The sequence below is a fragment of the Gigantopelta aegis genome, chromosome 6 (assembly GCF_016097555.1).
Source record: "Gigantopelta aegis isolate Gae_Host chromosome 6, Gae_host_genome, whole genome shotgun sequence".
Taxonomy (NCBI): Eukaryota; Metazoa; Mollusca; class Gastropoda; order Neomphalida; family Peltospiridae; genus Gigantopelta; species Gigantopelta aegis.
The window spans coordinates 44965454-44992957 of NC_054704.1; the positions used below are offsets into that span (position 1 = coordinate 44965454).

Below are 27504 nucleotides of genomic sequence, written 5' to 3' on the forward strand. Positions count from 1 at the left end.
GGTAATTTTTGAAAGCCACTACATTTTTTTATTATTACTAGCAAGGGATATTTTGTGGATCGGCACGTATGCGCTGTCAGCCTGGGATCGATCCCCGTCGGCGGGCCATTTCAAGAGCTACTTGTCGATCTAGCCAGTGTACTACGATAGGTCGTGATGGATGGATGGATGGATGGATGGATTCCTTGCTACTAATAGAGAAATGTAGGGAATTTTCTCTCTAATACTATATGTCAAATTATTAAATGTTTGACATCCAATAGCCGAAGAATAATAAATCAATGTTCTCTAGTGGTGTCGTTGAACAAAACAAATTTACATAGCGGCTTTTAGAAAGTAGTTTTACTGTTCACCTTTATTTTATACTGGTACCTTTCTGTCTTATTAAACTAAAGCGTAGCTTATTAGGGTATTAATCTAGTACTATATTTTGCGACTGCGCATTAACAAACAGGAAATAACACCAGAAGAAAAGAAGAGATGCAACTTTTTGTGGTGATAAAAGAAGAAAAAACCCCAGCTGTTTTTGCAGTAAAGTCTATTTCACACTCGTAGAAAAGTATGCCTATACGTGTATTGTTTCTATACATCCCATGATATGTGGTTGTTTAATTAAATGACTGGTTTTTAATGAAATTGTAACCAAATGTTTGTCTAAACTGAGACTGGGTTAGGGTTATTTATTTATTTGATTTTGTGTTAAAATTTATTTTACTTTTATTTATTGATTTGATTTTTTTGGTGGGAAGACATCCGACCATTCCAGTATTTAGGATTAGTTTCTTTATCTTTAGAGCTAACCTAAACTGTTTATTCCTGCCCCAATAAATGTCCTACTGGTACAACTTATATATCAAAGGCTACGGTATGTGCTACCCTAGTTCACCAAGGTAAACATCTACGGTCCGTTTTTTAACATTTTGACATTTATTGGACCCGATGTTTACAATGTTAATAGCAAAAACAAGCGTGCGATTTCCGCCCAGATTTCAGGCGGAATCGATACAACCATGGAATTAATTATTTCTTGGCGAAATATGAGATGTACTAACAAATATAAACACTTACTGTATAAAGAAAACCTCCCGACTTACGTTTTACGTATAAATAGACAGTTTGTCCAAATAGTAATCCTGCATTAATCCAATTGTCAGTTACGAACAAAATCTCGAATATTCCCGCCGGCCATTATGAGCATATTTAAAATGTGATTGAAAACTGTTGGCGGAATCGGATTATTTTTATTATTCGTCTCTGGTTCACGAGTTTCTTCCACGATAATAATAATAATAATAATAATAATAAATAAACTAATTAATGAATAATATTTTTTTTAAATCAGTTAATAAATAATAAATTAATTAATAATAACAACTAAATAATATAATAAATAATTAATTAATACTTAATAAATAATAATATAATAGTAAATTACTGAATAATGTTAGTAATTATAATAAATAACATAACAAATAAATTATTGATTTAATAATAATAAATTAATTATTGATTTAATAATAATAAATTAATTAATTTAATTATTAACTAAATGAAAACGTGTTTTTTTCATTTATAAATGTTTCCATTACACACACGCACACACACTTATACACACACAAGACAGAGGGGGGTTGGGGGAGACAGACATAGAGAGATGAAACGGGGTAGCAAGAGATCACACATTTGCTTGTTTCTTGTTGTTTTCTTGTTAATGTGCATTATTCGTAATTAATGTGCTTTATTCGTAATTTAGTGTGCTTACCCATGTTTAACACACACTGGTATGAGGCAGTTGTCTCAAGCAGCAATTGTCACCAAGTCACACTTATGAATTAATTACATTCAACAACACAGTTAATATTCAAATGGTTACGTAGGAATCAAAATACACATCAGTTTAGCCAATGTGCAGACAGGCACAAGGCAGTTATCACAAGCAGTCACAGTTATACATTAATTATTACAATAAATGTTCATCTGGTTACTAGGCAATCCTCAACAACACAGTTCATGTTAAATTAGTCAAGTAGGAATAAATTATCACGAACAGCAGTTGTCATCAACAGTATGAATGAAACACATCAGTGCAATACAACTGTTGTTGAGGATAACCTCGCAACCATATGACAATGTTTTGTAATTAATGCATAAGTGTGACTTGATGACAATTACTGCTTGTGATAACTGCCTTGTACCTGTCTGCACATTGCCTAAACCGATGTGTACTTTGATTCCTACTTAACCGTTTGAACATTAACTGTGTTGTTGACAATTGCCTCACAACCATATGAACATGTTTTGTAATTACAATGCTGTGCAGATTTGTTATGTAACTACATATGACTTATAGTACAATTTTTGAAAGTAGTTAAATTAATGTTTCAAGGAATAAATTAGATGGAGCTGACAATCATTATAACATTTTAGATTTACATGTATAAAATATTTTCAACAGCCGGTTTAACTTTCAAATTGTTTTTCCCCATTTCTTTGTGTGTCTATTCACCTTTCCCCAGAACTTGCTATAAAAGATTAATATAAATATTATGAAAGATTAATGAAACTATTATAATCAATGATTTTTTAGGTTGTGGGGTTGGGCATGTTAATTACAAGACATTTATATTATATTTTTTTTTTTTTTTAATTAAATAAAAGTCCTAAAATAACTAATAACCAGTAATTATAGCTAAAAAAAAAAAAAAAATTAAAACAAAAAGAAGAGTAAAAATTAATAATGAATAAATAAATAAATAAATAAAACCCTTAAAATAACTAATGACCTACAATGATAATTAAACTAAGATTTTTTTTAAAGAAAAAAAAGAAGAGAAAAACCTTTGAAACACATGTAAGCAATGGCCTGTAATAATAATATTTAACAAAAATACTAATAATTTTTAAAAAAGTAAATAAATGAAGGCCTTAAAATAAGTAATGACCTGTACTGACAATCATTATTTTTCTAATAATAATAAAAAAGAATAATACACCCCAAAACTTGAATGTGATATTATTATTAATAATGCATATAATGCAACCCACACAAAGCACATATATAGAAACATAAATAACAAAATAAATAATCAATTCCATTCAGTTCAACAATATTTCTTTTTATTGCTTGATACGAATAATTCTCGTTCCGCAATATTTTCATTCCGCATTTTCGATGTGCCAGGATAAAAATAGCTTTCAAATGTTTAAATGTGTCATCTTCAAACATCTAATCCTGGAAAGGTTACCAAAGGTATTGTACTTAATATTTTTGTCTGAAATTTATTAAAATATGTTGTTGTACGTGTTGAGGCTCTTAAATAAAGCACATATGGCTGATTTTATTAAATCGTGATTGCAAATGGAAAATTCGATCCAATGGATAAACGTTACGGCACAGCAATAAACATCACAATAATAAATATAGTGCCGGAGACGTTTATCTTGATGAACTAGTGCTACCCTCTCTGTGAAAGTGAATTTAAAAGATCCCTTTCTGCTAATTGAAACATAGTGGGTTTCCATTGTGTCATAACAACTAAATATTTAATGGATCAATGGGTTCTAGTGGTGTCATTAAACACAACAAATGTCTTTTAACTTTATTCAAGTTATGTTACTATGTAGATGCTGAAATAATCCTTCAAAGAATATGTCACCTATTGCTGTACAGTGAAACAGGATTTCTACACCTGAGATAATGTACAGAGGGTGTAACAGTCTTTTCCCTATATATTTATCAATCCAATTACCTGCAACTTTTAGCCAAAGAAACTTTCATTGCAAAATTGCATTGCAGAACAATTTTAAATCTGCACACCCTAGTTCCATCCAGCGAAAATAAATTATAATTTGGTTAATCTACAAACCTGTAACACACTTGGATCACGTTTTTATCAAATGGAGTGAAAAAGCACATTTTATATCGATAAATACCATGGGAATCCCCATGTCCCAATTGCTTGAAATAATTTTGAAAGTTAGTATTCTGATGTCACCGGTAGATGTCGCTCGAAGCACAACAATGCCTACGTCATGACAAATTTCACAGACTTGGAGGTGCGTTCGTTTACCTCTCCTGGACATGTTCCAACTGTTCTGTCCTGGTTGTATCCCCTCTCCAGATATCGTAAGACTTAGCAAAATTATTGGTTTTAAGGGTTTGTAACGTTTTGTATTGAGACACTTACTTGTCTGAACTTTATTGTTACTGAAAATGTTCACGAACTGTGAAGAAAAATCTCACAAATGAACAACAACAAATCGGATGTTGATTGTGCGAACCGTGCACGAGAAAACAAACCGAACGAAAATGATAACGGTCACGTGATATACCAACGTCTGTGACATTGAAATGGAAATAGCCCCTCTAAAAATAGATTGGACCTCGCTTGCTTAACGGTTTTTTCTCGACAACACGTCTTATGAAAAAATGCATTTCGTGGTTTTACAAACATCAGGATTACCAAAAAGCACTTCAGGTGAATGGAAATGTGTATTCTAAATAATAAAATGTAAGTAAAGTGCAATTTTATTTGTGAAAAATGGGGTTTAATAGCGAAAAACAACGCCGTAATGGTTAACAAATAGCCATAACTAGGGTGTGTCCCTTTAATCATATCATGTCATTCATTTAAAGGAGGGGACAATCAAGACATTTGACCTGGTATGCGTATTCAACGATATATAATGCACATTATTGCTTAATATCAACAAATATAATCGTATAGTTAATAAAACGGTTAAATGTGACGGCTATTGTATATAACGGGCACAGCCATTTTGTACCATCCCAGTGAATACGCCCTCTGGCAAGCTGGTGGTTACATAATGCCTAACATGTCACGTCAGGAATTGGCCTTCGAACTGAAGAAACAAAACATACCTGATTTTTGCGGATGCATCGCAATATTCTGTAATAATAGTCATCCCAGTAAGCCAGCAACAATTATATATTATATTTAATACAAAATAAACCACCATTGTCAAAGTGTTGAAATAACTGTATTATGGTTTGTACATAAATTAACCCATGTACTGAAATAATAATCAGAGTGTTTTCTTAGTTAATTGGTCATTTCTTTCCGTGGCCTGTACCTGTAGTTCCTGATTGCAGATGTATATTTAGACGGTCCCCAGACACTGTGTCTAGACATACTAAAAAGACGTGTTGCTTTTATTAAGATCACAGGGTATTATGTGTTAACCGCACGGACACCCCCTCTAATCGTAGTAATCGATCAGCCGTCTTGCTTCATTATTGTAAGTAATTCTGTAAAACCCTTGATTAAGTAGACTTTCCCATCTAAAATCACAAAACTGACCAATTACGTAGTCCCAAAGAAAAGAAAATTATCACTTGGGTATCGTGAGTGGTCGTTTTTGCTCGAACGTAGCATACCAATAGGCTTAATAATATGCATTTTTTTCTTTGGATTTTTTAAAAAAGAAAAATATTATAACTCCATTTCGTTCTATTGATACAAATTGAAATATATTTAGTTAAATAGTTTATTATACTATCAAGTCATTTATGTTGTTTTACAAGTCAGGTTGATGAAAGCGAAGCGCCTTGTTATAAATTAGAGCATTTGTTTACACTGCATAGAGCAGACGGACTGAGCTGACGTCACTTCGCCCCAAGCTATACCACTGGACGTTACAAAAACGAAACAAAATGGCTGCCCCCAGTTAGCAGGAATAATCATGTTTTTTTATTAACTCTAAAATTACGCGTTTTTCATTTGTTAAAGTGTCAGTATGTGTTGGTGGTCTGGGTATGCATCTTTCCAAAACATAAATCTCTTGTTTGAGTTTACTCTACCATTTGAGTTTAAACTATCATTCAGTCTCTCCTTCTTTTTTTTAAACATCAAACTACGTTTAGGAATATATAAAAAAAAAAATCCTCAGCAGCTTATTTTTATGATTTGTGAAAGAAAGCAACAAATTCTACATTTGCAGACTTCATTTAGGAACCTGTGACCTGAATGGCCACAAATTCATCTGTTTTATTGTGAAAAATCAATGTTGTTCCTGAGGCCATGATGTTGAAGATTCCATACTTTTTATATTATTTTGCCACCTCAAGAACAGACAATGCTAGACCTACTTGGCTAGGTTAAATCACTTAAATATCAACATCTTAAATATTTTAAGAGTTCAGTTTGTTAACGTTGTGCTAAACTTTATCACTTAGAAGATGCAGGAGGCACTGTCATTAATATTTAATGCTCAGCGAGTCTGCTGCAGTGTTGTTTAAGTGCACATTTAGTTTAAATAATATTTTATTTTGTGGGTGGTAGTAGTTACTTTCTAAATGGCAAGATCGAACAAAATGCAACATTGGACTTTGGAGAAAATAAATTATTTGTGAATTCAGTAACTGGTGGTATGATGAGAAAGCTACTTATGTCTAGTTTCCAAAACTGTTTACAGTTCTTAGCCATTCAAAAGTTATGCCTATTTTAGTTAGTTATTTTTACTTCAACAATCTTGAGTAACTTTTTTGTCAAAAATAAATACCTTTTTAGAAAGATGGGGCATTTCATGGTATTTGGTCCATAACTATGAAAATAAAAAGTATGACATTACATGGAAACTTTACATCATATGAAAGTAAACGTCATAAGGGTCTTGAATATATGTAAAATTTAGGCAGGTACACTACACCAGGGAGACTGTAAGGATTTTTTGCCAAAACATAAAAAAAAAATTGTGACAAGATGTGACATTTAGGGTTTTTTTCAATATCTTTATTAAAAATCCACAATGAAAAAAATCTTTACTATAGACATAGATACCTTCATACACCTTGTAACTTACTAGACCGTAAAAAAAAAGTATTTAGAAGATATATTAAACAACTTTAAATAGCAAAACGTACTTAATATATTTTGCTAAATTTTTCACTTTTAAATATTAAAAGTAATTAGTAGTAACTAAATAAAAAATGAACTTGTAATTCCCGCTGTTACCGAAAATATTATTTTTCAATTTTTTTATGCCGAAGCAAGTGTTTTCTTTTTTTCAATCCATATGATCAACTAAAAGTTTGGAAGTATTAATAGCTTATAAATGTTTTTCATTTTTTTTAAATTATTATTGTATAAATCTAGTAATGTTCAGAGGAACATAAATTTGTGCCATTGTACATCCAAATAGTTTGTGTGATAAAACCCACTTGAAAAATGTCATATGCATATGTATATTTTAATTAAATAAGCTAAAATCGTTTATGTAACATGAACATCTGCAAATCAAAGGAATTACAGCTACTAATTGGACCAATAAAATGTCTATAGGAGAATGAGAGGTGTTATAGCCTGATCACTTTGTAATTGTCTTATCAAATGGCAGACTAAGAGTAATTAATTTACTTCACATGTTAGTGTTACTTAAAACCCAGGGGCAGTGGGGGCAGTTGTAATAACTGTGAAATTTTAAATAGCAACAAGAAATATATTTTTTAACTTTGTATTTGCTTAATACACATATTCCTTATTCCTTTTTATAAGCCCAATTCATTGCCTGTTCAATATCATTTATATTAAACTGTTCTACAGTCAAAATGCCTCTTGTTTGTTCAGAAAACTAAAAGATGCTACAGAGAACACCAAAAGAAAAATAGATATGGTCATCATGTTAAAAAAAAGAACACAATATGGATGTTTTCATTCATCCACCAGTTATCTCCAAATGTACATAGTATTGGTAGTTCATGATACTGAACATATCAATGAAACTGATGTGTTGATTCATGTTCATCATCCAACTCCAGTGTCCTCAACATGCACATACAAATACATGAAACTTGAAAGTTTGGATTACATTCTAAACATAATCCAGTTGGATCAGAGAAATTTAGAGATTTTTTCACACTAGATAAAAATAAAATTTGGCACACTGTTATTGGTGTTGATGTATGAGATACAGTGAATACTAAACCAGAACATTTAAAGTAATATATATTATAGGTGTTCAAAAATTGTTTGGATAATTTCACCTTGATTATATATTTATAAACATTCATACAGCACTTGTAAAGCTGTTAATGCTTCAATACAGGCAAAATATGTACAAGTTTGAATATCAAGATAAAAAAAATATATAACAATGACCTGTGAATTTATTTTTTATTAAAAACATAATTTCTGAATGATGCATTTGATATTTATGTTATTTATTTATTTATATGTATCTTAGCTTGATTCAGTAACACTAGTTCCAATATTGGATACCTAGCACAATTTTTTTTTTTTTTAAATGGAGTCATTTTAAAAGCATATATTAGACAATTGATATGGAGTTACATTAAATATTTTTATGCAACAGTGTAAAGGAACCCATCAGCTACAATACCCAACCAAAAGTAAGTTGATATATATGATAAAAACTTAATTCAATATAAACAATTGTATAAAAGTGGCTAACATGTCTCTCCATTACCGCATGATCTTGTAAGTAATTGTCATTGTGTGTGTGTATATATATATATATATATATATATATATATATATATATATATATATATATATATATATATATGTATATATACTTGGATATACAGTGTTCAGTTGATCCAAATCAATATATCAACAAACCACTGATCAATGTTAAATTTTAATTTTACTATCTGTTTATTGACATATAAATTCCATTTGGACTATGAAATGGACTTTTTAAGAATGAATATGTAATGTCACTAAATGTGCGGTCTGTTACTTTTTAAATGTGTTCCTCTATCATCCTATGTGTTGAGTGAGTCATTAAATAAGACCCTTCTTCCTTCCCTCCATAACCCTGAATTTATTTTTATTAAAAATATGTTTATATTATTGTTTTATACTTATCTTAGCTTGATTTCTGTTGTACTATTTCCATTATTGGATACCTAGTACAGCAAATATAAATTAAAAAATGGCAAGTCATTTTATGCCATTTACCTTTTAATTTTATGTCCCACTGTTAACAAATTAAAAAACAAACATTTATGATACTTAAAACATAGTTGCATTAATTATTTTTATGTAGCAGTGTAAAGGAACCTATAACTTATCGGTACAAAGCCAATCCAAAAGTAAATTGCTACATAGACAAAAACTACATTTAATATGAGCTGTTTTATATATAAAAATGGCTCAAATGTCCCTCTGTTACCACTTGATGCATTGCCTAATGCATTTGATTAACATAGATGGCTGCTGAATGATAAGTACTGATGTCGTACAGAAAATCAATAATGAAATGTTTATAGTGTAATAATGTATGGAGGTAGTACTAATCCAAATAACTTCCAGCTGGGTCAAAGTTCGAGGTGCATCCAACTTTTGATAGAGAATTGAACACCACAAATCCTGTGATTGCTGATAAATGTGAGTGTGTTGGTTGTGAAAAAAAAAGGTTTCACCTGGGCTAAAAATGTATGAAATTTTATTTCATCTAGTACCACTGTGTCAAGTACTTGGAACATGTATGGGGTACCTGTAAAAAAAAGTACTCAAATTTTGTGTGGAACTAGGGTAGTCATAGACACTACCCGTTATCTCAGAAATGAGCAGCTTAACCCCCAATTTTTCTGATTCACTTTAAGGGTGAGGGGTGGTAGTATATATATTCATACACTGCAGGTAGGAGTTTTAGCAAAAATATGTTACTATTGTCGTCTATGGGATTTGATTTGGTAGTATACACCCTGGATTTCTGAACATTAGGTAGATTTGCTACATACATTTTATTAATTAATTGAACATTTTCACAGTTTTACTCTTCTTTTGTTTTTGTCAGATCAACTTGGAGAAATCTGTATTGTATGGTATCATATTGATATCAAAGAGGTGTGCTTATTGGTGAGACTGCACGTTATGTTGGAAGAATGCCGTCTGTGGCACAAACAAATATTGCTAGCATTCGAGATGTTTGGGCACACAACCTGGAAGAAGAATTCCGGAATGTCAGACAAATTGTACAGAAGTACAGCTACATTGCCATGGTATATATATTATATATTATCCACATAGTTCAAGAGATACAGGGAAATATAACCAGAGTACAACAAATGACGTAATTTTGGAAAGCAGCATCATAATATAATGTAGCTTCCCCAGTCTTAGCTCTGTGTGATGGCTTAACAAATTGACGTCACTTCTAGTTATGTTTGAAACATTTTGACATGGTCCTTGTTATTCATAAAAATAATACTGTGGTAATAAAGAAATTATTACACTCGCATGTGAATGGATTAAACTTTATTATCCTCCTTATTACTTAAGGTTGAAATTGTTGGTATTATTGGTGTAATTTATCTTCATTTTGCTGTGTATTTAGCATTGAATTTCAAAATTTCTAATTATTCCTAATTTAAACTGGTAAAAAGTAATATTTGTCTTTCTAAAATTTCAATCTTATTTGTGTTTTAGAAATGTGTTCACTTTTAATAAGGAGATTTGTTTTGTTTTTAGGATACCGAGTTTCCAGGTGTAGTGGCGCGGCCTATTGGAGAATTCCGCAGTACCACTGAGTATCAGTATCAGATGCTGACATGCAACGTCAATCTTCTGAAGATCATTCAGATTGGTTTCACATTCATGGACGAAAATGGAAACAGCCCATCTCCTGTTACCACGTGGCAGTTCAACTTCAAGTTTAATCTTACGTAAGTTTTATACGGAAAAAGTCAATTCCATCAACCACTCCAAACCCCTCTTAAATTATTAGTTCCCTATCGGTCTAACTGGAGGGGACTACAGATTTTATCTCTGTCCATCTGTCTATCCGTCTGTCCCACATATAGTTTTCCAGATGTTTTTTGGGGTTTTTCACAACTCCTTGTGATGTGTAGCTGAAACATTATGTTCATCATGTACCGTTACAAATCAAGTGTGACTTTTAGGGCAATTTACCAATTTTTGACAGAGTTATGGCCCTTGAACTTAGGAGATAAAATTTAGTTTTCTTGGCTTTTGTTTTTGCAATGCCTCTAGATATTGAGTTGGAATGATATGTATAGCGTTATCATGTTCTGTTACAGATCAAATTTGATTTTAATGGCAATTTACATATTTTTTCAGTTTTGGCTTTTGAATGATAAGAAAATATGTTGAGCCTGCTTGGGGACATGTATTGCTTTAGTAGTACTCTCAGAATGCTTGTTTTGTTTTAATAATGTTTTGGAAGTGAGGTCAAGAGGTATTTAGGACCAAACCATGTTGATGGGTAGTTGTATGTCTTTTTGTCACAAAGCAGTTACAGTGATTTTGCTCCTCTTGTCTAATTTGGCCGTGTGTTATTTATGTGAATCCAGGGAGGACATGTATGCGCAAGAGTCAATAGACCTGCTGCGCAAGTCGGGAATCCAGTTTGACAAGCATGAAAAAGATGGAATTGAGGTTAATGACTTTGCTGAACTTATGATGACCTCCGGAATAGTGCTAAATGATAATGTCAAATGGCTGTCATTTCACAGGTAATTTAAACTTTGTTTTGGGGTTTTTAAGTATTCTTTCCAGAAAATAGGTAATTAGAATACATGGATAGTTGTTGTGGTTGGGTTTTTTTGCTCCTGTTTAATAATTGCTTCCATGCATTGGCATTAAACAGACATTTGGGCAAGAAATGTAACATTGTTTTAAGATTGTTGCATATGTATTTGTGGAAGGAAGGAAATGTTTTATTTAATGACGCACTCAACACATTTTATTTATGGTTATATGGCATCAGACATATGGTTAAGGACCACACAGATATTGAAGGAGGAAACCCACTGTCGCCACTTCATGAACTACTCTTTTCGATTGGCAGCAAGGGATCTTTTATATGCACCATCTCTTAGACAGGATAGCACATACCACAGCCTTTGATGTACCAGTCGTGGTGCACTGGCTGGACCGAGAAATAGCCCAATGGGCCCACTGACGGGGATCGATCCCAAACCGATCATGCACCAAGCGAGCGTTTTACCACTGGGCTACATCTCACCCCATGTATTTGTCGAAATATTGCTTTATGGCAGCAGAATGATGCTAAAAGATAAAAAATCATTGCCAAATTAAGATTATTATTTTAATTAACTTTTTCAAGGAAATCTTCGTATCTCAAAATTGGATAAAACAAAATTTGTTCCATTGTGAGCCTGGAGATTTTATTAGCTTTAGAATAGTGGTGTGTTAAATTTATCTGCTTTAAATTTATCTATAATTATGCATTACAATTGTTTACACCGGCCTTGGTGGCGTAGTGGTTAGGTCATCGGTCTACAGTATGGTAGGTACTGGGTTCGGATCCCAGTCGAGGCATGGGATTTTTAATCCAGATACCGACTCCAAACCCTGAGTGAGTGCTCCGCAAGGCGCAATGGGTAGGTGTAAACCACTTGAACCGACCAGTGATCCATAACTGGTTCAACAAAGGCCATGGTTTGTGCTATTCTGCCTGTGGGAAGCGCAAATAAAAGATCCCTTGCTGCTAATCGGAAAGAGTAGCCCATGTAGTGGCGACAGCGGGTTTCCTCTCAAAATCTGTGTGGTCCGTAACCATATGTCTGAAGCCATATAACCGTAAATAAAATGTGTTGAGTGCATCATTAAATAAAACATTTCTTTCTTTTACAATTGTTTACATCCATTTGTGGAATATATTTAACTTCATATACAAGGATGTGATTGTTCAGCTTATCCGATTTTAGCTTTTTTGTGTAAAATTATTTTCACTGGATTTGTTCTGAAATGCTAACAAATGACCTTTATATAGGTATGGTACAGAGGTTTCAGCTTTTTAAAATCAGTTCAGCTTTTATTTTTAAATGCCTATCACATCCCTGCATATATCATGTAATGGTAAACCAACTACACCATCCAAACTGCTGTTACCAAATAAGAAACTGTGTTACTAAGTATTTTTTTTTTTAAATGTATTAATTACATTATATTACATATATTATATTGTTTGCTCGTTTTTAGTGGATTTGACTTTGGTTACATGTTGAAGTTCCTGACGTGTAACGACCTCCCGAAGGAAGAGTCTGAGTTCTTTGATTTGTTGCGGCTGTTTTTCTGTAACATCTACGATGTGAAGTATCTCATGAAGAGCTGTAAGAACCTGAAGGGTGGTCTGCAAGAGGTGTCGGAACAGCTTGAGGTTAGTCTGCTTTATTTATAGCCATGGCTCTTGAGACTTGAGTGGGGTTGAGGGGGAGATACAGCTGAGTGATTGTCCTGGGGCCTAATTCACCAAACTCTCACAACTTTGCGATGTCGCAGTGCAATGCTAAAAGACTTACAAAGAGGATGCTTTGTTGTCTAACAGAGCCTAAGAGACCTTTGTGAATTAGGCCCCTGGCTCCGTATTCATAAACGTACTTAAGTCAATGTATGATACCTAAATACATACTTAAAGTACATAGATAAGTATCATACATTCATTTAAGTACGTTTATGAATATGGAGCCTGGTGTATAGCATTTTGCCAGATTGTTTGCCCATAGATGTTTTGGTGGGTTTTTTTGGTCCTCTTCAACCAGTGCCTCATGTCTAATATATCAAAGGGCATGGCATACCATATATAGACCTATAAGTTGCATTTTTAGCATTAAAATGTTATAAAAAAAACTTACAATGTGGGGTGGGGGGTTGGGAAATTAAAAAAAAAAAATGACACAATTTTTATGATGTAGCAATCTGATCTCGGATCGTATCGACCTCGTAATGATTATGCGGCTCAGTACATTTGGAACGATGCTCATTGAACAAAACATTCTATCTTCCAGAAATAGTTTTATGTTCTGTCCTGCCTCCCATAAAGTGTATGTAGACCAGACCTGTCAACCCTCCCGGATTCCGCGGGAGTCTCCCGGTATTTGATCAAATCTCCTTTCACCTGTGCGGGAGACAGTTTCTCCTGTTAAATGACATTTTTGTAAGCATAAAAAAAATCATCCTCTTTTGTCAAAATAACAGAAGGGAAGTAACTCGTTTTTTTCTCATTCGGAAAATGTCGACTACTTTCGGTTTCTGAGAATGTAACAGGCCGCATTGTCCCGACTGTTTAACCTTTGCCGAAGTGAGAATTGTGGGATAGCCTATTTATATTGTTAAAAAAGTACATGGACTTTATAAAATGACGTGTTAACACTGTTATTATAATGTTTGTTGTCATCGTAATGGCTACGAAGCGTGTTGCCGCTAATTCAACAGGCTGTGTATTGACATTCAGTGTTGCCATATAAAAAAAAAAAACTATCCAATTTAGTTCTAATAACACCTCTGAATTGTAAATTGTCTTCCCACTGGATTACAATGCAACTATGACGAATCTGAACTGCCAGACTCCGAGTTGACAGCTATACACACGATGCATGTTAAAATCACATGTCACAGCAAGACAACGAAAAGACCAATTAGCTGTATAAACATACTTGTGTCAGTTAATTTTGTATGTTTGTGCAGTAAAATGTTGGTTATAAGGGTACACTTCAAGAAATAATTTTTGTACAATTAAAAAATGTGTTTGACATTGACATAAAGTTACTCACGGAAATGGGTATAATTCCGGTATATTTCACACGATGTCCGTAATGAGGTTTTACTTATGATTAATGAAAATACAATGTTTATTGCATCATTATAATGATTTTAAATAAGTACCACGCCACCGTTCCTCATTATAGTAAAAACTGACTTTTAATTTATAAGATTTATATAAATTTGTCTTTGGTACTTAGGTACACTAACCACAAATGATAATGTAACGCAACCTGTAAGGCTGTAAGTGTAATACCGTAAATGTACTAATTAATTTTTTTATTTCTTGTTCATGTTCTTAACATTTTTGGATAAAATATTTTAATTTTTTTTAAATATGTATTAAATCATAATAATATTTAAACTTTAAAAAAAAATGTACAAAAAAACAAAAACAAATTTAATATTTTTTTTTTTTTTTTAATGCCAAGATCTAAGGTTAAGAAGTATATATGACATTATAAAGTATTCATATAACTTATTGTAATAATGTTTTTTTTAAATCTTGCGATTTTGGGTTAAATTGTGTGAATTTAAAAAATCTCCTACTTTTTGACAAAATCTCCTGCTTTTTCAACACACACCTCCTGCTTTCTCTTGACTAAAGGTTGACAGGTCTGATGTAGACATGGTTCCTGTTGGTGTGCCAACATTGGGAGAATATGAACAACGAAGAATATATATGTTCCAATGTATCGAGACTAGATAAAATTCATGCTGTGTTCAATTTACAGGGGTTTCCGAGTTAGAAAGTAAATTTTAATATTAAAAGATGTGTAAATCATGGGACAGGTTTTGAGCAAATTCAGGATTACTGAGGGTCCAGTTTTGAGGGCTTCACTGTATTTGATGATTGTAATAAACTAACAGCATTCGACTTTTGAGTGTTTAGTAAAAAAATAAAAAATCTTATTACCAGTTCTGATAATTGTAACCAAAGTTAAATGAGTGACCTCTATTCTCAACAAGTACAGGTAATATTAGGAAATTTACAAAGAGGAATATAATGGAATATAATTTCATTCTAATAACAAATGAAGTATATGCTTTCTATTAAAAAATAAGAATTATGTAAGTGAATGTGTACTTAAATGTTACAAATTTGGTTGTTAGACAAAGAGATTTAGTGATTTGTTATATGCACAGTTGGACATTAATATTTTAGTTTGACCTATAAATTTATGTCCTGGACTTAGATCAAGGTCGACATACATGTGTATGTAGTGTAATAATCATGCAAAATATGGAACCTGTAGCATTAACTGTCTCCTGGAAACTCCACACCTGTTGAAGGAAATTATTTTCACTCATTGACCTTTGACCACCCCCACCTCCACCCAATTGTTATATCATCTCTGTGCCATGCCTAATGTTGGTGCTTAAGACACCATTATGCATTCAAATGATATGTGGTGTAGCATATGGAGAGTGTCATTAAAGTTTGTTTTGTGCAGAGGTTGGAATGAGAAATTGCACAATGGGTCCACCGACGGAAATATGTCTTTGACTGACCATGCATCATAGGCTAGAGAATGTTGTTAAGTCGATACATTAGGTGGTGTTTGCCGCTCACCTGGGCTAGAGAGTGTTAAGTCGATACATTAGGTGGTATTTGCCGCTCACCTGGACTAGTCACTAGAGCATGTTGTTAAGTCGATACATTATGTGGTATTTGCTGCTCACCTGGGCTAGAGAGTGTTAAGTCGATACATTAGGTGGTATTTGCCGCTCACCTGGACTAGTCACTAGAGCATGTTGTTAAGTCGATACATTAGGTGGTATTTGCCACTCACCTGGGCTAGAGAATGTTGTTAATATGATACATCAGGTGGTATTTGCCACTCACCTGGGCTAGAGAATGTTGTTAAGTCGATACATTAGGTGGTGTTTGCCACTCACCTGGACTAGTCACTAGAGCATGTTGTTAAGTCGATACATTAGGTGATGTTTGCCGCTCGATTTTTGCTGCTCACCTGGGTCTAGAGAATGTTGTTAAGTCGATACATTAGGTGGTGTTTACCGCTCACCTGGGCTAGAGAGTGTTGTTAAGTCGATACATTAGGTGGTGTTTGCTGCTCGATGTTTGCCGCTCACTTGGGTCTAGAGAATGTAGTTAAGTCGATACATTAGGTGATGTTTGCCACTCAACTATATCATTCTGTTTTCTTGTGCAGATTGTGCGAGTTGGACCACAGCATCAGGCTGGTAGTGATAGCTTACTGACAGGTGCAGCATTTTTCAAGATGAGAGAGGTAAAAAGAAATTATATGATACTTTTGATTTTATTGTAAAAGTAATAACATGTCTAATTTGGTTTGTATATAGTGCAAAATATGATTAGCAAAATAAATTTGTTTGCTACACTAAGACCAGCATTAACATATTGGACATTAAGGGAATTCCCCAAGAGCTTCTTTATATATTTATGTGCTACTTCTCGCTGTTTAGTTTGATATACTTTTTAAAATGTTAATTTTCAAAATTTTAAGAAGCAAAATGCTTGTTCCTCTCAAAGTTATGACCTAAATGCTGTTATTACATTTGGTTTTGGTGACACTGACAGAATTTCCAAAATAAATAATGGGTACTAAGCTGAATTATTAATCATCTCATTGTGGTTGATGTTATTAAACCTATAAAATACAAAACTAAAATTAGAAGTAATACACGCATGATAAAACATTTTTTTGTTTGCTTGCAGGATAATTATTTTATAAGTAGATGATTTAAAATATGATAAAAATTAATACGTCCACAATTTTTTAAATAAAAGTGTCTATTGAATTAGAATGGCTATAACTATGTTATATTTCACCATTTGCACGTTAATTAAATGCTGCTTTTACAATCACAGATATCCATGCTATTGTCTACGCTACGCATTACCAATAAATCTCAGTAAAACAAGCATTAACATCTGAAGAAGTCTGATACAACATTATAGTAATCCCCAAATTACTAAAATAACTCTGTAATGTAACCTGGTTACTTAATGATTTTTACTTATAAATGTTATTCATACAACCTATGTAACTTTCTGGGTTTTTCTCTTTATTTCAGATGTTTTTTGAAGACAACATCGATGATGCGAAATACTGCGGTCATCTATACGGAGTTGGGATGTCGTACGCCCAGAATGGATCATCTTCAAACTACGAGAACACGTGTTTCTCGCAGAACTCTCATTCTACCACTTCGAATTCAGCGAATACTGACGAAACTGGAACATCATCTACACCGCCGACGTGAAGACGGAAACATATCTCGTCCATCTCTTCTTGTTCATCATGGAATACGGTCATCAGTGGCAGACTTTTTAGCAGCAGATTTAGCTCTTTGCAATCATTTCTTCAATGAAGTAAAAACGTCTTTCAAGATTTTCAGATCCTCAGTGATAGGACTATGTTAAGCAGTGAATAGACCAATAATAGTAAGATAAGTGTGTTAAAAACTAAAATAATACAATAATAGACACTGAGAGTTTATTGTATGTAGATAATGTTGCATATGGTTTCAAACTTTGGATTGTGATTGCTTTTGAAATGCTCTAAAGTAAATATAGGTATAGATTTTGAGTTTAGAAATGAATTTTTAAAGCATTTCAAAGAACTATGTAAGTAATTTGTTTTATTAGCTTAATGAAAAACATGGGCTAGTAGGGTTTTATTACGGTTTTACTGATGTAGATTTCTGAATTTGGCCTGTCACTGATGGGTTGTTGTTTGCTAATCATGTGACCTAAGTTGAAGGTCATGTGATTATCATATGGTTATCATAGTTTCATTGTAATTAGGCATGTCCCAGAATATGTCTTCTGTTTTTAGACGGATAATTTGACTGTTAGTTGTCAAATTAAGACTCATTAATTGCAAGATCCTCCCTTTTTCTCAAATACAAATAAAGAAAACGTTTGAAGGTAAAATATTTAATTAAAGAAAACTTAGAAAAGCAAAATTATTAGGGTTCATAAAAAAAATTAAAAAAAATTGTAACAAGTTTGTGTTATAAGCCATACTTCACAGTAATACTGCATTATAATGAAAACTGCTGCTACAGACATGAATGAAGGATTTTTTTTTGCAGGTGGGTTGGGATCTGCATGCAACAACTTAAAATTAATGGAATGGGTTTTTTCATTGTGAACAGTGGGTCCCAGACCGCCTCGAACCCCCATTCCTTTTTCCTGGATCCATGCCTGTGCAAATAAATTTTCAAATGCATTTTACTGTATAGTATGTTAAATAGTGTGGCAAAACCTGAATTGGATTATGTCCATCAAGACATGGTTGCATCATGTATTAAAATGAAACTAATCAATATTAGTGCTTTATTGATAAATCCGTTATTTAAAATGATTAAAAAATGTATCCAAATTTATCTGTATATTTATAGAGTGAAAGTAAAACAAATAAATCTTGAGACATACCCGAAAACATGTTTTGCACTACAGTAGGAATAATATAAAAACTTGCTTTGTGAAATTTTTTGGATTATTGCAATACCAGTCTTAATCTGACAACGTTGCGTGATGTTGTCTGACCTTTCACTTTGGTGGGGGGGAAAATATAATTTTTCCTCGTTTGTGTCACGGTCCATCTGTATGTGTGTGGTGTTGTATATACCAAACATCAAGCAGCGACCACATATTGTAAATATTTTACGGATGTCCTCTTGAAGGGGTGGCTGCCTTGGCCATAGGCTTCATTATATGGGAGTTAATGTTATTGACAATTATCATTAATTTAAAATGGATCGGACAAGAAATGTAATTAAATTTTTTAATTTGTCATTAGGTTTGGGAATCACATATTTAAAGCAAATGTTATATTTGGTTATCATTTTCTAATTTTGTTAACTAACTTTTTTAATGATTCGTTTGTCTTCTGTTGTGCCAAGTAAATACTAATACTGTAATACATAATTCGGTTTTTACTAAAGTGTGTTTCAGACTATGATTTGTAACAATATGAAAAGAAAATCACATTTGTAAATATTCAGAAGTCTGGTGATTTGTTATTTAGGTGACTAATGTTTTGTTACATTGGTTCAGTTTAACAAGCTAACATTGCACTTGGCAACCACTTTGTTATTCTTGTCATTTTGATCTCCAAACCAAGAAATGTACGATTGATTTTTTTTTTTTACACAGTAGACTCAGTTTGTATAGAGTTTTTGTGAATTTAAACTTGAACCGTCACTGTATAATAACAGTTAACAGTTCTGTATCATGCTTATAAAGCCAACATAATTAATCGATATTGATTTGGGGAACTTATTGGGTGTTTTTTAAATTACACATGTATTGAAGCCTTTTGTCCATGGCAGTGAATGCAGCACGTGGTTTGTAGCTCAGTGATTCCGGCAGAAAGTAGCCAGTGAGGAAGGACTGGCCAGGATATCAGTATCCCGACATTATATTTTACAGCCCAGGAGATCCTGACTATGTACTACCATTAACTTACTCTCAGGATATCACTGAATTTAACAAGGCAGCCTTTCATTGTTTTTGGAATGTTTATCACACGAAGTTCGATCATAAATCATCCCAAGAGATTTTAAAAAAGGGTCGCTTAATTATTTTAGTTTAACACTTTCACCCTTTTCTTATATACTTTTAGCCATTGAAAAATGATTTAACATTATTACAACAGATGAAGACTGAAATTTCTGTGACTGATATATATTAAGATATTATTAATGGCATCGTGATACATAAAATATTTATTGAGATTTCAGGGTCCAATTCATATAATTGTATATTTAAAAAAAAAAGAGATCTCTTTAAACATGTGTGGTCTTTGTTGAGTAAGTGGTATCTAATACTAATAAATGTGTTAACATTGAAAATAACTTGGTAGGTTATTGTAAAAGATAAATACTAAAATATAAATTAATTGGTTGTTTGTGATAACTTTTGGGACAATCAGTCATTACAGATAAGACGCAGGATTTTGACATTTTGCACTAGTTTCTGTATTTAGAACATTGACAGTTAATATTTGTAATGCAGAATGCAAACAACAGCGGGGGGAACAAATCTTAATGTTTAAAGATATATTTATCATTTCAATACAGTGGACCCATAATGACATTTGTTTTATTGTGCAGCCATTTATTGGATTATATAATCACCCATATTAAGCAAGCCTTTCCAGACAGTTAAAAAGAACTTGTCAATTTTATAAACTAAACATATTTGGCTGCATTTAACTAAAGCAAAACATAAATGTAAACAAAATATCTCAAGTTTTTTTAAAGAGAGTTGTAGGAGATACCCTGTGTTGTTGACAATGGTTGACATTTCATCATTTGTGTTTAAGGAGAAAGGGGCTTTCCCTTGCATTTTAATTCATTTACACTCAAGTTGTGTGCCTGTGTGTGTTTGGTGGTTGAATCTTTGTATGAGTGGACCTTGTTTTAGTAGTCATCAACACAACAAAGTAAGTGGTGCGTTTCGTTGTTTGCACACTGTCATTCGATGTGTTGTGTGGGTATCGATTTTTGTAGCTTTTCGCAAACAGCTTTTTTTTTGGTTGTGGCTGTTTAAAATGGGACTTGTCTTGGTGAAAAATAAGACTGTTTTGTACATTTCTCAAGTGTTTTTAATCATGCCATACATAAAAATTGATACTCCATGGATTTCGAGGATTATGCAAAGTGATGTTTTAGACAACTTTTTATTTTTAAATTGGTTTATGCGAATTGATTTTAATTGGTGGAATTTTATTAAAAACTACTTGCTACTGTTACTTTTACTGAATTGTCAAATTGTATTTCTTTTTGAGAGGAATTCTGGTATTAAAATTTATTACGTAACGGCTGTGATATGACATGTTAAAGGTACCAATTCCTGTTACAACCCTGTACTATACTTCTGAATAAGACACACATTTCTTGCTTAATTTTGTGTACATCTTGGTTGTCTGGTGGTTATAAGGAAAGCTCATGACAGCATTTCAGTTTGATCATTTGGCATTTTTGTAAATTTTCACAATACTGAAGGTTTTTGAAGATACGTTTATGAAATATACCCTATTAACACGGCAAGATCTTTGGCCAGTCACGACTGTTCAGTGAATCATGAACATAAGCCTTCATTTATTTCCCTGATAAACTCTAAAAATTTGGAGTTTGGGAAAGTGAATTCAGAAATACATGTTTCATGTTACCAGATGTGCTGAATTATGTTTCAAGCAAGAACTATATATGTTTTAGCCAGAAATATCCTTCAGTGTTGTAAGACAACACACATTTGTCATTTAGTGCTGTGGGTTTAATCCTACACAGGGACAAGATGTTGTTGAATCAGTACAGCGCTTGGGTCATAGGATCAAATCCTCTCAGTAGACCTATTCTCTGATCGTTGCTTTTTTCCCATCCAAACCAGTGTCTGCAACTGGTATATCATAGGTAATTTTTATGTGCTGTCCCATCTGATAGTACACATAAAAAAAAATGCTTTGCTACTAATGATAAAATTTAAAAGGTTTCATAAGACTATGTAAGAATGATCAAATGTTTGACAGCCAATAGCCTATGATTAATAAATCAATGTGATCTAGTGGTGCCAGTAAACAGAACACAGGTCAGCCTTTATTGTATCATAGTCTGTTATCTTTGACTAGTTTTATTCATGTTAAGCTTACATTGATGTAGGTGATGTGTGAAGGTTTTAACCTACCCACTAAGATCATATTTAGCTGTTATGCTGTAGTTCATGAACACGATAACAGTAAATTGATGTGTGTATTTTTTAAACTGCAGTCAAGTCTCAAATTTGGTCTGGTTGTAAAAATCCTGGGTCCTTATTACAGGTCAGGCTTTAGAATCACAATTTTGAAGTGTAGATTCTTGAGAGTAGGGCTGGTGGGTGAGGCTTTGTTTTAATTATTGCTTAAATTAATTTGAATTCCTCATTATACAGTTTTGCTAGTTCAGTAAGTGTAACATTATAGCCATTTTTAAAGCTGCTTTTCAGTTAATATTAAGTATTGAAGGCTGTCTTATATGTTTTGGTTTTATGGTGTAACATATTTTAGCGCTAGGTTTATCAATGGTAGGATGTGGGTAATTGGATGTTACTTTGTTGTGTTCACTGAAAATATGTTTCTCTGCTTGTGTTTGATTTTTAAAACATATCATTGCATGTGTCCCTCGCAAAAGATTCAACGAGTGTGTGATATTATAGACATTTAGCATTGTGTTAGATGTTGGGGATATATTTTTTATCAAATTACTGGATTTATACCCCTGTAAAGACTGTCTGTGATATTGTGGAATGAGAATGAATGAACAACACATGTGATCTCAGATAATTGTTTTTTTCTTTATGAAATAATTAAGCTGATATGTAAGCTGAAATTTTAACTGAATTATGTCGTGTGGATCTTGTCCTATTATGTTCATCTGAAATGTTGTTGTTTAATATACATGTAAAAGATTATTTTTAAAATGTAACACTTTTTTAATCAAATGACTTTTTAATATGATTCATTTTATTATTCAACTGTGGCTTTCGCATGATGGTACACAGTGAAAAAAAAAAGTGAAAAAAAAATCATTTTGATATCTGAAATGTCTAAAAGTTTTTTTGAGGGGAGTGGTGGGGTTTTTTTTTAATAAACTTTCATTTCTGTTGATAAGATAAATAATAAAATTATGTTGTATTTGTTTTGGATGTTTCACTTATACATATGCTTCTATTCTGTTTTGTTCGTACAATTCTAATGTACTACATGTACTGGTAATTGCAATAATGTACGAGAAAAAAAGCACTCATATACTGAAACAGAATCTTACTTAACACATGTACCAGAAAATGTTGACTTTCCTAACAAGTGCTTTTTCCTATAGCCTATTATTTAATTCATTGTAGAATTGAAGTGCTTGGTAATGACATAATCATTTACATACAAGTCCTTCAAAGAAGATGGTCTAATATGCGGAATAAAGGTTTATACCAATGTACAATTTGTGCTGAATGTTTACTTATTTCATTGTTATTAACAAAATAGTGCATTTAATACACTGTTTTATGGGTGATATTTTTAAACGCTTCAATTTATTTCAGTAATTGTTCGAGTGTGTAGAATAAAGCATATTTTTTTTACAAATCCCACATCATTAGATCTATTCTAAAATATTGCATCAATATGTTTACAAATACTGGGGCATTCCTTGAAACAATTTTAACATACTCATAAAAGTAATGATGCTGTGTATTTGATGTGCCAGTGGGTTTTTTGTGTGTAATATATACCAAAAATCTGCATTGAAGTGAACATTTAGACCGCGCATCAAGCCATCTGCTATAACATAGATTGAAGACATTTGGTTATTGTTGAATGGTTAACAAACATTTGATTTGCGTTAGAAGTTGATTGTCTTTTCATGGGATGTATATCTATCTTAACACAAAACAATAGAGCTATTGAGAATCACCTCTTTGTTTTCAAATCTGCCCTAACAAAGTGAGGGAAAGTGTAGAAATGTCATTCATCCTATCCAAAGCAAACATGAACTGTGGTGAAGCCATATCCAGACTCCCCATTGTTCATCCTGATTTGATACTAAAGGTCATACAATCTTAAGCTCTCAGAGTTTTATTTAGGAATGAAGTAGACTTAAGTAACATACTTATCACAATCTTCCACAAGTTTATGTGAACTGCAGAATAAAGCATATTTTTTTTACAAATCATGATTGATGGCACCTTTTTTCAATGAAGCTGTAAAGTTTTTTTTAATTTTCACTTTTATTCATGTGCTGTTTTGTTTTGGGGCCTGTGTGTGATTTTTATCTTTAAATAAATTCTGCTGTATTCGTCAAAATATTTTTTGGACAATTAAAGTCATACAACTCATTAGAAAAAGTACTTTCAAAAGTTTGGTTATCATACTAATATACCTGTACGTAAAGGGAATGTGACATGTCTTTTTGGTGCCAAAGTTGTAGGTTCTCTTGGGCATACATCTGTTTTTATAGGATTCAATTAAGAAAACCTCCTTTCCGTGTGTTGAGCCTACATTTATATTATTTAAGATCGCATTTTAGGTAGGCCCTATCATAAACTTATTTCTTTGAAAATAAAAACTTAATTCTGTCTAGAGCAGATATGTGTATAGAATAAATAATTTTGGCACTTCCATTTGAAATAATTTCTCGTTACAGGATAATGTTTTTTTTCACTGTACATTGTTTATGGTGGTAGGAAAACAAGACAAAAGTAATTAATTTAACTCCATTGTATACAATTTGACATTCCTTTCTGTTTTGCAACTACATTATTATGTTATAGATATTTTTATTGCCCATTATGTATCGTGGTACATATCACCATTCTTTTTTTGCCTATGTTTTATAGCACTTCTCTTTTACCATGTCAAGATGAATATATGTGTGACATGTCTCAACTAGATCCCTTTGTCATGTACAGTAAGGATTTCAGCATATATTCTGTTTAATATTTCATATTGGCTGACCCTCTGAATGGCAATTACTGTTAATAGCTGGATGGATTCGAAAAAATCATTGAACCATAATAGTATTATTTTCATCCATGATACTGAGTATTATACTGTTAATATCATTGACATGTATGGTAGCAGCAGAAAAATGATTTTGAACAATTATTGTAAACAGAATTTTCTTTAATGTTTAGACGGGTTGTTTTTTTTAACCTAGTATATGGTTACATTAATGTACAGTAAGTGGCATAAAATTTGTTTTAGAATATTCCAAAATACACAGAATATTTTTCATATTATTGTAGATTTTATTGTAATAACATTTGATTACTTAAAATAAATTACTTGGAAAATAAAACAAAAGTGCCCTTAGTTTTGTATTACATTTATTCTTTATTCAAAAACCCTTCGTACTTTTTTCCAGTGAATAAATTCTGTATTTAATAAAATTGTGTAACATTTGGTTTGTACAACTCTTGGTCCAAGCTAACAGTAACATTTATTTTTTAATTGTGTTCAATCATTTGTCCATGTTTGTGAATAACAGGTTCATGTTGCTATTTGATTGTCCAAGTTTTGACATACAGAGGGTTATCCAGGCAGTGTTTATCTCGTATATGACAGCTACAACTTGAGTTGTATGTGTTTTACAATGAATTGCTGATATGGCAGCTATTGTCAATAGCAGCTGGTTTCTCCAGATGTTATTATTTGTGGTGGAATGTAGTCATAACTTTATTCCTACCCTAATCTGACAGAACGCTTGTAGCTTTAAGATATTAAAATAAAGTTTTGAAAAAAAAAAATATATATATATATATATATATATATATATATATATATATATATATATATATATATATATATATATATATATATATATATATATATATATATATATATATATATATATATATATATATATATATATATATATATATATATATATATATTATATATATATATATATATATATATATATATATATATATATATATATATATATATATATATATATATATATATATATATTATATATATATATATATATATATATATATATATATATATATAATATATATATATATATATATATATTCCAGTTTGATTAGTAACTGATTTAGTTGGGGTTTTTTAAAAAGGTTTATAAGTGATTGAGGTGTGGGGAATAAGTTTAACCTTATTCATTACCTTGTAAATTATATTTGTCAGATAAGGGGGAAGAAAAAGTGAATATTTTTTATATTGTATATTGCTAGTATAAAATGCTAGTATAAAACAGACAATGTTTTTGTCATTTTGGATGGAAAAGGTATTGACTGGTTTCTGCCACATTTTATGTATACATATATGTGCTCTTATTATTTTCCTGCTGTTTTACAATAATTAAGAAAACTACTTTGAAACATGTGCCAATGTTGTTTTCTTGACGCGTGTGCCCCCCCCCCCCTTGGATAATTCATAGTGGACTGGAATATGGATGCATTTTTGATACTGTACCTTGCACAAAAAATCAGATATATTAGGTGGTCTGTTACCTGCATGTATTGGTCAACATTAGCAGTGAATTTACATATTGAAACTGATCTGCATTGTGTTTAGATCCTTTTGTTGATAAAGTTATGTACATATCTACTTTATTTGATGCTGTAATGCTGGATTAATGGTCATTTTGTTGCGATTTTATTGTTCTATTCTATTTTTTTTATTATTATAATTTAAAAAAACAAAATTATATTAGTATTCTATTCTAGCTTTGTTACCATATGAAACTGCCAGCAGAGCTAACCTATTATTTTTGAAAGTGTTTGGTAGTCAAAGAAACCGTACCAACCTGCTAGGTTGTTAGTAAGAAAAACAACTAAAGCTAGGGGAATAAAGTTCATCTGGTAGACTCAAAAGTTTCCTAATTTAAAAATATTTATGGCTATATGGCAGCCTCGGCTAAGTTTGTGTACCTCAACAACTACAGTATTCGTTTTAGTACTTTTACTGTAGGAAACCAAATTTAAAGGTTGGGTGGGGCGGGATTTGTTTTTTCATATGTATATATATATATATATTGTCAGTTCAGATTCACAGTATAATAGTCTATGTGAAATATTTGGTGTTTTTGAACTTTACCATCCGTTTCACATGTATTTCACTGAATGACAAACTTTTGTCAAATTACTTTTTTTCTTCTTTTTTTTTCTTTTATTGGCCTTTTGTTTAAGTTCAGTCATATTACATGTAATTTCCAAAATTAGTCATTAAATTAACCATTAGAATAAGCTCAATATTGTGACACTGGTTAATTAGGAACATCGGAATACACTTTCGCTTCATCTTAATACAGATGGGGCAGGATTTAGCTCATTCGGTCGAGTGCTTGCTTGAGGTGTTTACGTTGCAGGATCGAACCACCTCGGTGGATCCATTCAGCTGATTGGGGTTTTTTTCTGGTTCCAACCAGTGCACAACTGGACAAAGGCGTGGTATGTGTTTTCCTGTGGGGAAGTGCATATAAAAGATCCCTTGCTGCA

At 32.1% G+C, this 27504-nt stretch overlaps 1 protein-coding gene across 2 annotated transcripts; it reads left to right on the forward strand.

The window, feature by feature from the left end:
- The first annotated feature begins 475 nt into the window (after window positions 1–475).
- On the forward strand, window positions 476–23480 carry LOC121375123 (CCR4-NOT transcription complex subunit 7-like). Of its 2 annotated transcripts, none has more exons than XM_041502369.1 (7): window positions 476–559; window positions 9784–9988; window positions 10458–10651; window positions 11300–11461; window positions 12954–13131; window positions 16688–16765; window positions 17574–23480. In XM_041502369.1, exons 2-7 carry the CDS (start codon window positions 9872–9874, stop codon window positions 17760–17762), a joined length of 918 nt encoding a protein of 305 aa, XP_041358303.1. In that variant the 5' UTR covers window positions 476–559; window positions 9784–9871; the 3' UTR covers window positions 17763–23480. The 2 variants fall into 2 exon arrangements, with proteins under 2 accessions (XP_041358303.1, XP_041358304.1); XM_041502370.1 differs by having other exon boundaries at window positions 476–531.
- Window positions 23481–27504: the final 4024 nt, after the last annotated feature.

Coding starts and splice junctions, on each gene's coding strand:
- LOC121375123 (XM_041502369.1), top strand. CDS start 9,872: ATGCCGTCTGTGGCACAAACAAATATTGCTAGCATTCGAGATGTTTGG. Junction 9,989..10,457: donor AGTACAGCTACATTGCCATG/GTATATATATTA, acceptor TTTTGTTTTTAG/GATACCGAGTTTCCAGGTGT. Junction 10,652..11,299: donor AACTTCAAGTTTAATCTTAC/GTAAGTTTTATA, acceptor ATGTGAATCCAG/GGAGGACATGTATGCGCAAG.